This window comes from Erythrolamprus reginae, chromosome 1 (genome assembly GCF_031021105.1).
Source record: "Erythrolamprus reginae isolate rEryReg1 chromosome 1, rEryReg1.hap1, whole genome shotgun sequence".
Classification (NCBI taxonomy): Eukaryota; Metazoa; Chordata; class Lepidosauria; order Squamata; family Dipsadidae; genus Erythrolamprus; species Erythrolamprus reginae.
The window spans coordinates 55,517,633-55,533,407 of record NC_091950.1 but is presented as its reverse complement, the minus strand read 5'-3'; the positions used below and the strand labels follow the sequence as shown (position 1 = coordinate 55,533,407).

Sequence of the window (15,775 nt, the reverse complement as noted above, 5' to 3'; positions counted from 1 at the left end):
TAGGTGAGGTCTCCAGAACTGAACACAGTATTCCAAATGTGGTCTCACCAGCATTCTATATAGTGGGATCATAATCTCCCTCTTCCTGCTTGTTATACCTCTAGCTATGCAGCCAAGCATCCTACTTGCTTTCCCTACCGCCTGACTGCACTGTTCACCCATTTTGAGACTGTCAGAAATCACTACCCCTAAATCCTTTTCTTTTGAAGTATTTGCCAACACTGAACTGCCAATACAATACTCAGATTGAGGATTCCTTTTCCCCAAGTGCATTATTTTACATTTGGAAACATTAAACTGCAGTTTCCATTGCTTAGACCATATATCATAATAATCGGCAAACTCTATACAGTGGTACCTCTACTTAAGAACTAAATTCATTCTGTGACCAGGTTAAGTAGGAACGTTCTTAAGTAGAAGCAATTTTTCCCATAGGAATCAATGTAAAAGCAAGTAATCCATGCAAACCCATTAGGAAAGAAATAAAAGCTCAAAATTTGTGTTGGAGGAGGAAGAAGAAGAAGAGGAGGAGGACAGTCGCTGCCGAAGGAAGAAGGGGAGGTGAGAAGAATCAAAAAAATCCGAAACTTTAAAAAAAAGAGGGACTCTGAGGCGGTGAGGAGGAGCATGCGCCTCCCATACACCCAGCGCGAGGCTGCCTCCCATACAATGTGCCAGAGAGATAAACCCAGGGGCAATAGCAGAAAACAGGCCGGGCTTTCGTGCCACTCTCAAATTTCCTGGGAAATTTGTCCAGGCTCGGGTTCTTAAGTAGAAGCAAAAAAATCTTGAATACCCAGTTCTTATTTAGAATAGTTCTTAAGTAGAGGTGTTCTTAGGTAGAGGTGCCATTGTAATAGGCTATGTCATCACATGTCAAATATTTCTTAAGCATCAGATACCTTTTCTTTTGCATGCCTCTGAAGCCTTTGTTACCCAGAAGAAATCTGTGTGACATTAGTGATACTTATATCAAAAATTGATAATTTCATGATAGATTTCACATTTATTGCATATTCTACACTAACAGATGACTATTCATGCAGTATAGCAAACATTTCTCCATACTTCAAGCCAAAGTACTCCATGCTAAAGTACAGTACTTCAAAAAAAAGAGTCTTCTGTTGCTTTGAAAATTCACATTGGATGAATAAACAAAGTGGGAACTTAACTGGGAGACTGCTGTAGCATATGTCACATCCAAATTCTGGCAAGTAAAACTCCCAATTTTTCCAATATTCTATGACCTGATTTTCTTACCAAGATTACTGAAGTAATTATAATTGACTGGATTTCTACCACCTGCTAAACCAGAATCAATAAAGCCGTATTGTATATTAAGATGGGCAAACATCAATCAGGACAATGGGATTTCACAATCAATCCTTATCAGAAACTTTCCTGTTGGCTATCACAGTAGCATACAGAGTGATGCTAATCAGGACCACAGGTTCAAAGTTCATCTTGGTCATGTCAAACAGACACAAATCCTTTCGCTTGTTTCTTTGGGGAGAAAAACCAACCACATACACCTTGATTGAATTTGGACATCATGCTAAGTTATAATGTGCTTGTCTACTTTGTGGCTAAATGTGGTTTTTTATGCTATACCAAATCAATGTGATTGTTGTATGGCTTAGTTTGGATAACTCATACAATCTGATTTCATAAATTATGGTTCAATTTAAAAAGAGTTACATATAGTACAAATGTACATTGAGAGCATATGTACCAACGACAAATTCTTTGTGTGTCCAGTCACACTTCACCAATGAAGAATTCTATTCTGTTCTAGTCTATTTGTATTCAAAATATGTTTTTAAAAGTTGACAAACCAGGTTAAAGAGAATATTTTATAAAGACAACAGATATAGTAAGCTTTACCTTATACCTTTGCAATTAATATTTCATATGTTGAACAGATATTGCATAAGGATTTATTGACATGATGATTGACATTATATAAATATATTATATAAATCTTGTTTGCTTTATAAATTGCAAAACATACTCACATGGATAGATTTTCCCAGAAACTGGGTATATTCATTTTATCCATTGAATTTGTCCCCTACACTGAAAACATATGTAATCTCTGCAGCTGTCACAGTATTATCTATCATTTTGGAAATGGGAAACAATTCATTGGATCCTTTCAGGACCTGGCAATTTCTTCAAATATGAAGATATTAAATTATTCCCATGCCCACAGAGATAACCAATATTCTGCATTCTACAAGAAAGCTTTGAAAATACCTTTTAAACTAATAAGAAAACCTCTGTATTAACTATAGCAACAAATATATACAGGGCCTGCAAAAATAAACTTTTTCAACTGGTATACTTAGAAATCTGTCAGCATGTCTGAAATAATTATTTCATCATAATGATAATTAAGGTGAACTTTACAAGCATTTATGTTCAATACATGTTATTAAAAATATAATCCAGTACATGAAAATACTGGTAATGCCGGTTAAAGGTTATTTCCGTAATAACAGATGCTCAAGGATAGATAATTTAATACTGGTGGAGCAAATTATAAACTGCTAACCAACTAAGACAAAAATGCATATGAAGGAAGATAAACATGTCAATAATAATATGCAAACTAACTACCTAATATTACAATGCATAAGTGAGGATGCTAAGATATTTATGAAAAGTTGCAATGTTAGTAAATTTTAATGAGAACTGCTTAGAGTAGTCTGAGTGCTAACCATAATCATAACAATAGAAAATAAGCTTGGTGCCCTTCATGTCGTTTAAAAGGATTTTGGCTAATACTAAAAGTGAAATAGATACACAATACATTTTGTTTACACAACCTGAGAGATAATAGCTGTCACTACATACTGCCCTGTGCTGTGCCTTGCTTAGTATTTTCCCATTTACTATATACTATATTTTTCAGAATATAAGAGGCACCAGAGTATAACACCCACTTTAGTTTTAGGGGAAGAAAACAAGGGGAAAAATTCTGCCTCTCAGCAAACAGTATAGATGATATACACTGTTAGCTGTGTATTTATATGTATGTGTGCCTGATCCATAGAAATAGCAAAGATTTGGAGAAATGTACGTTATGGAAGTATATTAATGTCAGAAAGTTTTCTTAAATGTAATCACCCTAAGTCCTCCCAATTATTTAAATAGATCTACTCCAGATATGATTAAGTCAGGGTTTAACTCAGCTGCCTTATCTTAATACTAAAACAGGATGCTGTTACATTTCAGACTATACTTATACAGATGCTATTAAAATTGATGTGGCTTTCTGGAAGTATACATTATTCTCTGCTATTTAAAAGATACAAAAGCACTGGGCGTCTTCAGAAAAAGAATTTATTTTAAAAAGCTTCTTCATTTTGTTCTTTAGAATAATAATAAAACAGTCTTTAAAAAAGAAATCTAATAATTTGAATGTTCTACAGACATTCGTAGTTATTGACTTACCTCCTTGTATCCAGTTTCAGCAATCTTATTAGCACAAAAAAATAAAATTTTGCCTCTGCTTCTACCACCCAGCAATTTGCCTCCTTGCATCCAGTTTCAGCAATCTTATTAGCACACACAAAAAAATTCTGCCTCTGCCTCTACCACCCAGCAATTTGCCTCCTCGCAGCTTAAGTTTCACTTTCAGTTTTAGCATTGGTCTGTCTGCAACCTCAATCAGCTGAGGGTTGAGAAGCTGCTAATCAGTTGCCTTGGCTTAATAGGCTCTGTTGTGTTTCCTGCAAGGAGGTAAATTGCTGGGAGGCAGAAGCCATAGGATGGGGGGATGGGGCGACACACCCAAGTTTTCACCCTCTTTTGGGGGGGTAAAAGATGCATCTTATACTCTGAAAAATATGATAAACCCTTACTGGCAGGTTCAGGCAACAAGCTACTATTTAATATCTACATGAAACCACTGGGTGAGATCATCCAAGAGCATGGGGTGAGGTATCATCAGTACACAGATGATACCCAGCTTTACATCTCCACCCCATGTCCAGTCAGCGAAGCAGTGGAAGTGATGTGCCGGTGCCTGGAGGCTGTTGGGGTCTGGACGGGTGTCAACACACTCAAACTCAACCCTGATAAGACGGAGTGGCTGTGGGTTTTGCCTCCCAAGGACAATTCCATCTGTCCATCCATTACCCTGGGGGGGGGGAATCACTGACCCCCTCAGAGAGGGTCCGCAACTTGGGCGTCCTCCTCGATCCACAGCTCACATTAGAGAAACATCTTTCAGCTGTGGCGAGGGGGGAGTTTGCCCAGGTTCGCCTGGTGCACCAGTTGCAGCCCTATTTGGACCGGGAGTCACTGCTCACAGTCACTCATGCCCTCATCACCTTGAGGCTCGACTACTGTAATGCTCTCTACATGGGGCTACCCCTGAAAAGTGTTTGGAAACTTCAGATCGTGCAGAATGCAGCTGTGAGAGTAATCACGGGCTTCCCTAAATATGCCCATGTTACACCAACATTTCACAGTCTGCATTGGTTGCCGATCAGTTTCCAGTCACAATAAATGTTGGTTATGACCTATAAAGCCCTTCATGGCCTCGGACCAGAATATCTCCAGGACCGCCTTCTACCGCACAAATCCCAGCGACCAGTTAGGTCCCACAGAGTTGGCCTTCTCCGGGTCCTGTCAACTAAACAATGTCATTTGGCAGGACCCTGGGGAAGAGCCTTCTCTGTGGCAGCCCCAACCCTCTGGAACCAACTCCCCCCAGAGATCAGAATTGCCCCTACCCTCCTCGCCTTTCGTAAGCTCCTTAAAACCCACCTTTGTCGTCAGGCATGGGGGAATTGAGATATTCCCTTCCCCCTAGGCCTATACAATTTATGCATGGTATGCTTGTGTGTATGTTTGGTTTTTTAAATAAGGGTTTTTAAAATTATTTTAAATATTAGATTTGTTACATGTTGTTTCATTATTGTTGTTAGCCGCCCCGAGTCTACAGAGAGGGGCGGCATACAAATCTAATAAATAAAATAAAATAAATAAAATGCCAACACCCCCATTATGAATTAATGCTATTGAAATAAATGATCATGATTGACCCAAAGTCACTCTATAATTCTGATCTAATCTTCTATCTAGTGACAGTATCTCACGAGTGTTGGGTTTGCATATCACATCAAGTCATTGTTTGCTTTAACTACCACCCGTAATAAATGACCACAGAAGGCTTCACATGTTGTACCTAGCCGTAACTATGGTTATGACTTCATAAAACTTAACGGTGGGATCCAAACACATGCTGAGCTAGATTTAAATGAATATTGAGATGCTGTCTATTATCTTTTACAATTAATTAAGTACTCACTGAAACACTTCTTTGTGAGAACTTTGATAAGCCAATTATTTCTTTATAGGGCAGCTGACATCTGTGCTTCGCTTTATTGCAGCAAACCTGTCAGGTTCTGATTTTGCCAACTCTAATGCCCACACAGGAACATCAAACGCAATGTGTTTCATCAGACCATTGGCCAAATTCTGATTAGATAAACTGTTGAAATCTAGATTTTCACTTTTGGCATTTTTTTCCAACCCTTTTTATGACTGCAGCCTCGCAGAAAAAAGAAAAAAAAAGACTGTCCTGTTAGAAAGATGGCCAAAGTTGAACATCATATTTTTTAAGTGTAATTCTATTCTAACTTTTAGAAATCCTATAATTTCTATTGGACATATCTCTAATAAAGGAATTGAGCAACCAATTCAAGTGATTCTTATGTAACTTGTTGGCTCTTACTATGTAAGTGTGGAAGTTTCAGGTTTCTTAGTATTGTATTCCAGGAGCAGCAGTTCTGAGCAAATTATGGACTCTCTGAATTAATATGAATTTTAATATTTTTGGGTAATTTTTTTACTTCTCAGGGCTTACTTAATGCAAAACCATGTGAATGGGATAAGGAGAGTTATGCTGGACCACACTGCACGATAAGAAGAAACAATTTATTTATTTGTGGGAACTCTCCCTCCCTGCTTTCTTGTTCTATGTCTTCAAATCATTCTTGGCTCCTAATGACTAGTCATTAAGATTGTGCAGTGCTATAGAGCACCTGCTCACAATACTTCAAAGCAGTTGTGTACTCCCCAAATTGATGGTAATTGCAGAGTAAGGACAGTCCTAAAATGAATGTGCTTATTTTAAAGAGCAGCATATTCAAATCCTAAGTATTGCATAGCTTGGCAACTTTAAGAATTCTGGGAGTTGAAGTTCACAAGTCTTAAAGTTGCGAAGTTTGAGGACCCCTGCTTTAGTATTTAACTATTTTGATTATATTAAGTATAACAGAAAGCTCACCATTGTTTTTGGCACCACTTAATTTTGTTTCCAATATTGAGGGAAACTTCAAAGGATGCAAAATATGTTCTATTGTTAAATAGAGTCTGATTCACACCATTTTTTCTTCTTTCTTTTTTTCTTTCTCTCTCTATCTCTCTCTTTCTTTTTTGTCCCCCCTCTCTCTTCCTCCTCCTCCCCTTTTGCAGTTACCCAAAACTATCAATCATAATGCAAGTATCAATTAGTCTAAGTACTTACTGGTATTTTGCCAGTACTGAAGGACCAGTCTCTTTTAGCAAGTTGTATTTTTATGCTGTTTTTACTATTGTTGTCCTGCCTAGATTATTATTTTAATTATATTAGATCTTGCAGGTGCTTTGGATGCTTTCCTGCAAGTGAGAAAAGTGAAATAAAAGAAAAATGATCTATTTGGTAGAGTCTAGAGATGCCATCAGATACAATCTTATCCCTTTTATTTCAGCCAATGTTAGTACACCATATGAAACACAAATCCAAATATAAATGGAGTAAGTGGATAAAAAAACAACTGAGGTCTATTAAAGACATCCTGTTTTAGTCACTTGGGGAAAAATAATCACTAAATACCACTAAATTCAGTAGAGTTTATGTTCAAGTGTTTACATTCATTCATTCATTGGACTTATAATGCAGCCCTTTTCTGAGGATTCAGGGCGGCTCACAACATATCAAAATACAAAAACCAGTTCAGAAGTCCAATATTTAAAACTCAAATTTAAAATCACTCACTTACACCACAGTCATAATGAAGGCCAGGGCTAGATTTATTTATTTATTTTTATTTATTTATTTTGTCCAATACACAATGAGGGTTTTAGTGGGTATATATCTATATACACATAGTAAAATATATGATGAAGGTTATAGAGGAGATACTCATAGTAAAATATATCTAAGAAATAATAGAAAAGAAGGTATAGTAATAGAACATATCAATGAAAGAATAGAAGAAGAGATATAGGAATAGAAGAAAGGTATAGGAGATATAGGAGAGCAATAGGAAAGGGGATGGAAGGCACTCTAGTGCACTTGTACTCGCCCCTTACTGACCTCTTAGGAATCTGGATAGGTCAACCGTAGATAATCTTCGTAGATGTTAAAGTTCAGTGGCCCCGGGTCTGTCAGCAAATGTAAATTTTTAAAACTTCTGCAAGGCCAGGAGAGTGGGGGCAGTATGAATTTATGGCTGAAGTCTGTGTCATAAGTTCATCAACATATTAAGCAGAGAAGGAGAGAGAGAGAAAGAAAGACAGACAGATAGACACAAACCCAGAGACAGAAATATATTGATATATATATACCCTGTCTCCCTGCAAAATAAGAGATCCCCTGATAATAAGCCTAATCGGGCTTTTGAGTGCATGGCAATAAGACCAAGCACTTATTTCAGGGTTCAAAAAATATAAGACAGGGTCTTATTTTGGGGAAAACATGGTGTGTGTGTGTGTGTGTGTGTGTGTGTGTGTGTGTATGTGTGTCTATATATATATTATATATGTATGTATGTATATGTGTATATGTATAATATAATATATATATATACACACACAACCTTTTTTCAACAATTCAATATGCATATAAAGTTCTTTGATCCTTGTAGCTAAATTAAAAAGGACAAGTAACCCTAAAAGCATTTATGCTAATTCTTTCTAAAAGATTCCATGGAATAACAGAGATATCATATGAAGCAATTAAGTTTTCTTTTGACTGTATAAAATGTATTTGGGGTTCATTTTAATCTTGCCATAATGAATAAATGAATAAATGAATGAATAAATGAACAAATGAATTATTCAGCTAAACATTTGTTTTATTTATATTTTCGGGTGGAGTCAACATATTGTGCAGAGATCACCAGCTTTCAGCTTGCTTCATTTTTGCTTCAGAATATGTTCCAATATGAAAAAAGATACCATGAAGGAGACAGATGGTTACAAAACGTGAAAGAAAAATTCTCAAAATCCCTTACTTTTCCAGACAATTAGAATAGAGGGTGCTTTTAAGAGTGAGATCATCTAGATCAGATTAACCAACGCAGTATATGTCTAGGTCAAGCAGCAGCCATTAGAATTCTCTTGAGATGATATGTAAATATCTTCTATTAGCAACCAGGTCTGTCTAGTTTCCATGAATATATGACAAGGACAAGAGGCCTATTATTTTATGACTACTGGTCTCTTAGCCCAAAATTGTCTTTAACAACTGGCAATAGTTATAGACATGGGGAAGTGGGCGAAGCAAGGAAGAAGAAAAATGTAGATACATGGATGACATATCCCACAATCCCACAATCCTATCCCACAATCCATGTGATGACATATCCCACATCCTACTTGCTTTGCTTGCAAGGAATGATTATCCTGACTCCAGATGTATTGTGCATCTGTTGCCATTTCGTCATCACTGGTGCTTACCATAGTTGCTACTGGTTCCTGATTTTAGACAGGAGTCTTCTATTCATTGTTCACATCTCTAGCCCTATGTAAGGCCTGAATGTAACTTTTAACATGAAAAATATAAACTCTTTCTTGAAGAACGGTTCTTTCTATATTTTCATTCAGAAACTATATAAAGTGTTGCTTTGGGATCTCAATCATTAAGACTCATTCAGGCACAAGTGTTCTGAGAACTGAAAAATGAAAGCAAATAATACTGCAGGGTTACAACACTTACAGGGCCTACATCAAATTCAAGGCCCAGGGGTGTTTAGATCTGGCCCACAGGGTTGCCTTGGAAACAGTGAGGGACCTGTCCGCTGTGCTTCTGAAGATGGAGCTTGGAAGGGCCTCAGGCAGCCTTCCCAAGCTCCATTTTTACTGGCAGAGGGTAGCAGGAAACCATCACAGCCAAAAACAGAGCTCAGGAGCCCATTTTCTCTGGCAGAATGCTCCAGCCACCACAGGGCCTCCAACACAGGTGACGTTGAACTGGCGATGCCCACTCTGGCCCTCCAAGATCAAACACAATCCTGATGCGGCCCTCAATGAAATCCAATTTGACACCCCAGGCCTAGATGCTGGCCTAAAATTGCAGGAAATTAAGATTTCACTATATTGTGGACTACAAAAGGCTGACAGGCCCTTTCTTCATCAGATGTAAGGCACAACATTTTTCATATAAAAATAATTGATTTAAGTGAGCCAATGTTATTCTGTGTTTCACTACAGATGTTGAATCATTAACATAGAACTTTGGTCAAGACCAACATAGAAGGGTTAGGCATCACTGAACATACTGTATTCAATCTGTGTTCAACCTCTCATCTTATGTTTAAAAATATTGACTCACAACATAGGTGTAAAGTATCAGAGACATGAATATTTGACTTTACATTATAAAATAGCTCCAGTAATTTTAGCTCCCAGAAATTGCATTTCTACAAACTGTAAGTTTGTTTTTTAGTAGTTCTGCTTCTTTCAAATTAATCATCTCTGAAAAGCTTCCCTGAAAAGCCTTAATTATCTATTATTATTATTATTATTATTATTATTATTATTATTATTAACAACAACAAAGTTAGAAGGGACTTTTGAGGTCTTCTAGTCTAACCACCTGTTTAGGCAGGAAACCCTATACTACTTCAGGCAAATGGTTATCCAACATTTTCTTAAAAACTTCTATGTTACAGCATTCACAATTTCTGGAGGCAAGCTGTTCCATTGGTTAATTAATCTAACCATCAGGAAATTTTTGCTTAGTTCTAACTTACTTCTCTCTTTATTTAGTTTCCACCCATTGCTTCTCGTTATACCCTTAGGTGCTTTGGAGAATAGTTTGCCTCTCTCTTCTTTGTGGCAACCCTTGAGATATTGGACCACTTCTATCATGTCTCCCCTGGTCCTTCTTTTCATTAAGCTAGACATACCCAGTTCCTGCAACCATGCTTCATATGTTTTAACCTCAAGACCCCTAATCATCTTTGTTGCTCTTCTCTGTATTCTTTCTAGAGTCTCAACATCCTTTTTGCATTGTGGCAAAACCAATTATTTCATCTGATGCTATCCCCTGAAGAACTATGCTTTTAACCACGAATGTTTTTTGGAGATAGATAGTATAGACACTTTTATTTGCTTTTTAAATTGTAGCAGATTCACCTGAGTGGACTTTTTCATCTGTCCTAAGAGAAGATGAAACTGCTTTTTTAGAAGCAGGATACAGAAGAAAAAGTTACATATGTTTGCAACAACATATCAATAATTTTCCCTTGCTGAACCTGACTGGCATGTTCTTTTTTCCATTTTTAAAAACCCATTTATGACATTTTAAAATTGGAGAAAGGAATGTGCACTTGCAAAACCTCATTACACAACAGCATGGCATTTTACAAAGTTTCTCCAATCCAGGTTGCTTAGCAGGAGTCCCACCAATCCGCTGGACTTAGATGGCCACCCAAAATTGGCCTGTGGTTAATTTCACTCCTGAACTACACTGCTTAAAAAAATAAAGGGAACACTTAAACAACACAATATAACTCCAAGTAAATCAAACTTCTGTAAAATCAAACTGTCCACTTAGGAAGCAACACTGATTGACAATCAATTTCACATGCTGTTGTGCACAATCAACAATGAGAATGTTTCATTCACTCAGATATTGGATGTGTTATTTGAGTGTTCCCCTTATTTATTTATTTTGAGCAGTACATGATTTATTTTTCTAAACAATTTCATCTGAACTGGACACAGGGTTTGAGTTTCAGCTGCTAGGATGCATTTTACAGAAATTTCACCAGCTACCACTTCATGGAAACGTTACATCTTTTTTTAAAAAAAGACAGCTTAGATACTACATACATTAAGTGCCCTCCTAATAAGCTTAGTTAGGGCTTCCAACCCACCCCCCTACTTCTCTTGCAGCTCCACGGGCAACTACACTGCTCAACAAAATAAAGGGAACACTTAAACAACACAATATAACTCCAAGTAAATCAAACTTCTGTGAAATCAAACTGTCCACTTAGGAAGCACCGCTGACTGACAATCAATTTGACATGCTGTTGTGCACATTCAACTTTGTACAGAACAAAGTATTCAATGAGAATATTTCATTCATTCAGATCTAGGATGTGTTATTGGAGTATTCCCTTTATTTTTTCCGAGCAGTATATTTTATCCCGAAGCTGCTTCTACAACATTCAATGCAATACCGTGACCCCCCCTTTTTTGGGGGGGGGGGAGACTTCCAAGCAGAGATCACAAAACAGCCCGCGAAAAGGAAAGCAGCACTCAAATGCACAGGCGGAATCAAGAACAAGACCCCGGAGTGTGTGGGGGGAGGGACCGGGGGGGGCAGGAAAAGGAAGGGATCCTAGTTGGGGGGGTTTCTAACCTCTAAATCGAATCCATCTGGCACCCCACTCCTGGATATGCGCGCGCACACGCGCACGCAAACATACACACGCGAGTGGGGGGGGGGATACACACAAACACGCGCGCGCACACACACTTGTTTATTTTTACCTTGGAGATTTTGCACTCTGATGTCGCTAATCTGTCCGATCAGCTCCTCCCGCTGAAACCAGTCCCATTCGCTCCCAGCCATTGAAGGTTCGGGCAGAGACGTGCAGGGATGGTTTTTTTAAAAAAAAACAACAACACCGCGGCTGCAAAAGCGGGGAACCTTTCCGCGCACCTCAACCTTCCCTCCTTCAAACCGAAACTGACCCTCGGGAGGAGAGAAGGGAGAGAGGGAAGGATAAAGAAAGGGGAGGGGGAGGAAAGCACGCGGGGAAGTGGGGAGGGGGGGCGAGGAGAGGAGGAATCGCTTCCCAAGAAGGGAGAAGAGGGGAAGGGAGAAGAGCTGGACGGAGAGGAGGCGGGGGTGGGGAGAGCCCGAGCCACCGGTCGCCCGCACGGTGGATCAAGAGCGCCCCGGCTCTGGAGACTTCACTTACGCGAACCCAAAAGGGGAGGCGGGGATGGAAGAAAGGAAAGAGGGAGGGAGGGCGCAGGTGAAAGGTACGTAGTCGCTTGTAATCCAGAGGCCCCCTCGCCCCCACCCTCGGCGGGCTCAAGTTTTTAAAGGGCGGCGACGGTAACTCCTGAGGGTTCGAAGCTGCATCCTGGGATGTTTCTCCCTGACGTGACGCAGCCGCAAGTTTGGCGAGAGGGAGAGAGCGAGTCGGGGCTGAGGGAAACGCACGCAGCTTCAGGTTAATGTTTACTGGAAAGCGGGACTCTAGGCGCCCATTCACGCGCCTCGCTCCGCTCCAAGCCGCGCCTCGCCTCGCCGGGTTCCCGCCCCTTTTCTACAGGCCTGGGGGGAGGGGGCGACACCGAGCCCGATTAATCATTTTTCGATCGCCAATTACTTAAAGTGGGGAGGGGGACGAGGCGGAGAAGAGCTTCAAACATTCTTCCCCCCCACAAAGAAAAGATCAACGGGGATTCCGGTGCCCAGCAGGAGTCTCCTTTCTAAAGTGTTGGACGGCAGCGTTCGTTCAAAGAAAGGATAATAATAATAATAATAATAATAATAATAATAATAATAATAATAATAATAATAATAATAATAATAATAATAATAATAATATAATAATAATAAACAAACAACGAAACAACAACAATATTATTATTATTATTATTATCATCATCATCATTATCATTATTATTAATTTCTGGCTCAGGAAATTCTTCAAGCCATGGAACGGGCATGCTCCTCCTCGCCACCTCAGAGTCCCTCTATTTTTTTTAAGCCTTAAAGTTTTGGATTTTTTTTTATTCCCCTCACCTCACCTTCTTCCTTCAGCAGTGACTGTCCCCCTCCTCTTCTTCTTCCTCCTCCTCCCACCCAAATTCCCAGCTTTTATTTCTTTGCATGCATTATATCCTTTTACATTGATTCGTACTTACAAACTATTCTACTTAAGAACCTGGTCACCGAACGAATTAAGTTCTTAAGTAGAGGTCCCACTGTGTAGGGTTATTCAAAAAGAACAAACCAATTTCATGATGCATTGCTTCAGTTCTCAAGCATCATCATGTCAGTGATCATTTGAAAGAGGAATTATCTAAGTTTTGAATGGTTACCACAAAGGTGATGTAGTCGCATCGTTCTTCCAGCAATGTTCAGTTGTTTGTTTACCCTTGGAATGGCAAGTCCTTAGAAAAGGTGATCTGGGTTGGGTATCCCAAGACCTTGCTCTTTGTGCTTGGCCTGCGAGATCCCCAGACTTAACCTTTTGTAACCATGTTTTCCTTGTGGGGATATGTGAAAGATTGTGTTTATTTTCCACTGCTACCTACTAACCTCAATGACCTTAAACATCAAATAACAATATAGATTAACTCAGTGGACTGAGATATGCTGATACGCACCTGAGAGGACTTCTCTTATCGCATTGATGTTGCCCATGCTGCAGGTAGTGGCCACATTGAATACTTGTAAGACAGGAAATAAAAGTTGATTGTGAGTAGAATTTTTGTGACTTGGCTGGAGTTTTGTATTACTTTTCCTTGATAAAATATTGCATCATGAAATTGGTTCATTCTTTCTGAATAACCCTGTATATTATACCTCAAACTTTCAAACAAAAGATTTGGTGTGATCCTAGCACACCATGTTTTCTTTCAGGGCTGGTAAAAAGAGAATGTAAGTCAACTTGACAAGTTATGAACCAGCCTACAGATTTCTGACTCATATTTGCTGATGTTTATTCAATTTTTTCCTCCAAGTAAAGAAATTGGTTTAGTCTGATGACTCGTGAATTATCGTGAAAGGAGAAATTATCCCAAATGGCAAGTTAAAATCCATAAAAATAATGAACTGCATAAAAACAAAAACATCATTTTCATTTCATTTTACACCCAGTATTCACCTCTAAAGGAACATTAATCCATATTGTCATAAAGGTATGATACAGTTGGTAGCATCTGAGTGAGGAAAATTTCCTTAATGGGGGCAGGGTATGACTGAATAATGGTAAGTTTCTCCTCTCTCCCCCTTCCCTTCCCTCTCCCCTCTCCTCTCCCTTCCTTTCTACTACTACTTCCTTCTTGCTGAATTTTGCAGTCATCTGAACTGTAGTACAAGAGTAACTGATATCAATACATAAAGCAAAACAGAGATAATACTGGTGTCTTCTTAAACATTAAAACTTCTAGCAGACTTCGATGCCAAGATGTTTTGCGACTAGGCCTTCAGGTTTAGAAATATTTGTCAAATTGATGTTCCCTTATTTATATTATGCAGATATACTTTGATTTTTATTTTGCTTTTTTTAACCTTGATTACCTTATCTAAACCCTGAGAAACTTTGAATTGTGGCAGCATAGAAGTTGAAAAATGAACAGACGAATGTATACTTTTTGGATCCATCCATTTTTCAGAGTTATAAGAGATTAGAGCAGCATGTAAATCCAAGCTGCCCAAAATGTTTGTATGTTAAATCCCCAATATGGTCTTTCTTAGCACCATTACATCTTTAGGCATTGTGGTACCCACAGCTCCTGTGCCCCATGTAACTTTTTCATTAAATGTTTTCAAACATAAAATCTTACATACGGAAAGCTAGAACGTTTCAGTTGGTTTTTGAATTTATATGTACTGCATTTCTGAAAAATGGAAAGTCTCTGCATTCAATTTATAAATACTCTCATCTGCCAAGAAAAGAAAAAAATGGGGATGGAGCTAGGAAGCAATTTGGAGGCTAAGATGGGATGATGGAGCAAACTTATTTTCTGATAGATAGGCTTCTGATTGAAAATAATTTGTGAATGGCCCAGGCCCTCTAAGGCAATCATTTCATATAAGCTCCCACAATATTCTTTTAACATTCCAGATGCATCCATCCTGTTTTATGAGCAACGTGGGACTTGCTTTTAAACTGGCTCCCTCTGAGCCAAGTCTGCAATTGCTGGTTCCCATCACATTGAATAGATTGCTATTTATGTGTAAGATCCTGGAATAAGGAATTGGGATTTCAAAGATGATGTCTTGTCATCATTTGAATCATCCTCTTAGCTGGAGAATAAACTAATGCCAGAGATGTGACAGTCAGATACAAACTGTTGATAGATTCGATTAACTCTGAACCCATTCCTTCTTTTATTTCTCTTTAAACTAATGTTGGACTGCACAGGCCTTCAAAGAGACACCTATTGACAGGGCTCCTTCTTTTATAAAGTGCAGATACACCTATAATAATGTAGTCTGGTGCCTTCTCAGTGGTGAAAGATTTTGAGCGTGATTTCCTGCTGAAGGTATAATCCAAAATCCTGGACAACTGCTGAAAGTAGCAGCCATGATGGGGATTGATGATTCTGTGGGTTTGCTCCATACAAAACAGCTGTCTAACTTCTAAGATAGCTGTGGAACAATGACTCCGGGGCAAATAAATTCTGAAATCAAAAGTGTAAGATATTAACCTATAATAAACAATTGGGATAATATTTAAGTATCAAGCCATGTTAAAATGAATGGATAAGATTTACCTAAACAACACTATGTCCCTTG

The 15,775-nt window shown here is 38.6% G+C and overlaps 1 protein-coding gene across 2 annotated transcripts in view; it reads right to left on the bottom strand.

Moving 5' to 3' along the window:
* Positions 1-12,436, bottom strand: part of CLMN (calmin) — a 98,162-nt gene extending 85,726 nt beyond the window's left edge. Inside the window, exon 1 of one of the 2 annotated variants that reach the window (XM_070752837.1) lies at positions 11,782-12,436. In XM_070752837.1, the coding sequence (XP_070608938.1) occupies positions 11,782-11,863 (82 nt within the window). In that variant the 5' untranslated portion in view covers positions 11,864-12,436. The remainder of the gene's footprint in view (positions 1-11,781) is intronic. The other variant, XM_070752853.1, reaches the window with a different exon arrangement.
* Positions 12,437-15,775: the final 3,339 nt, after the last annotated feature.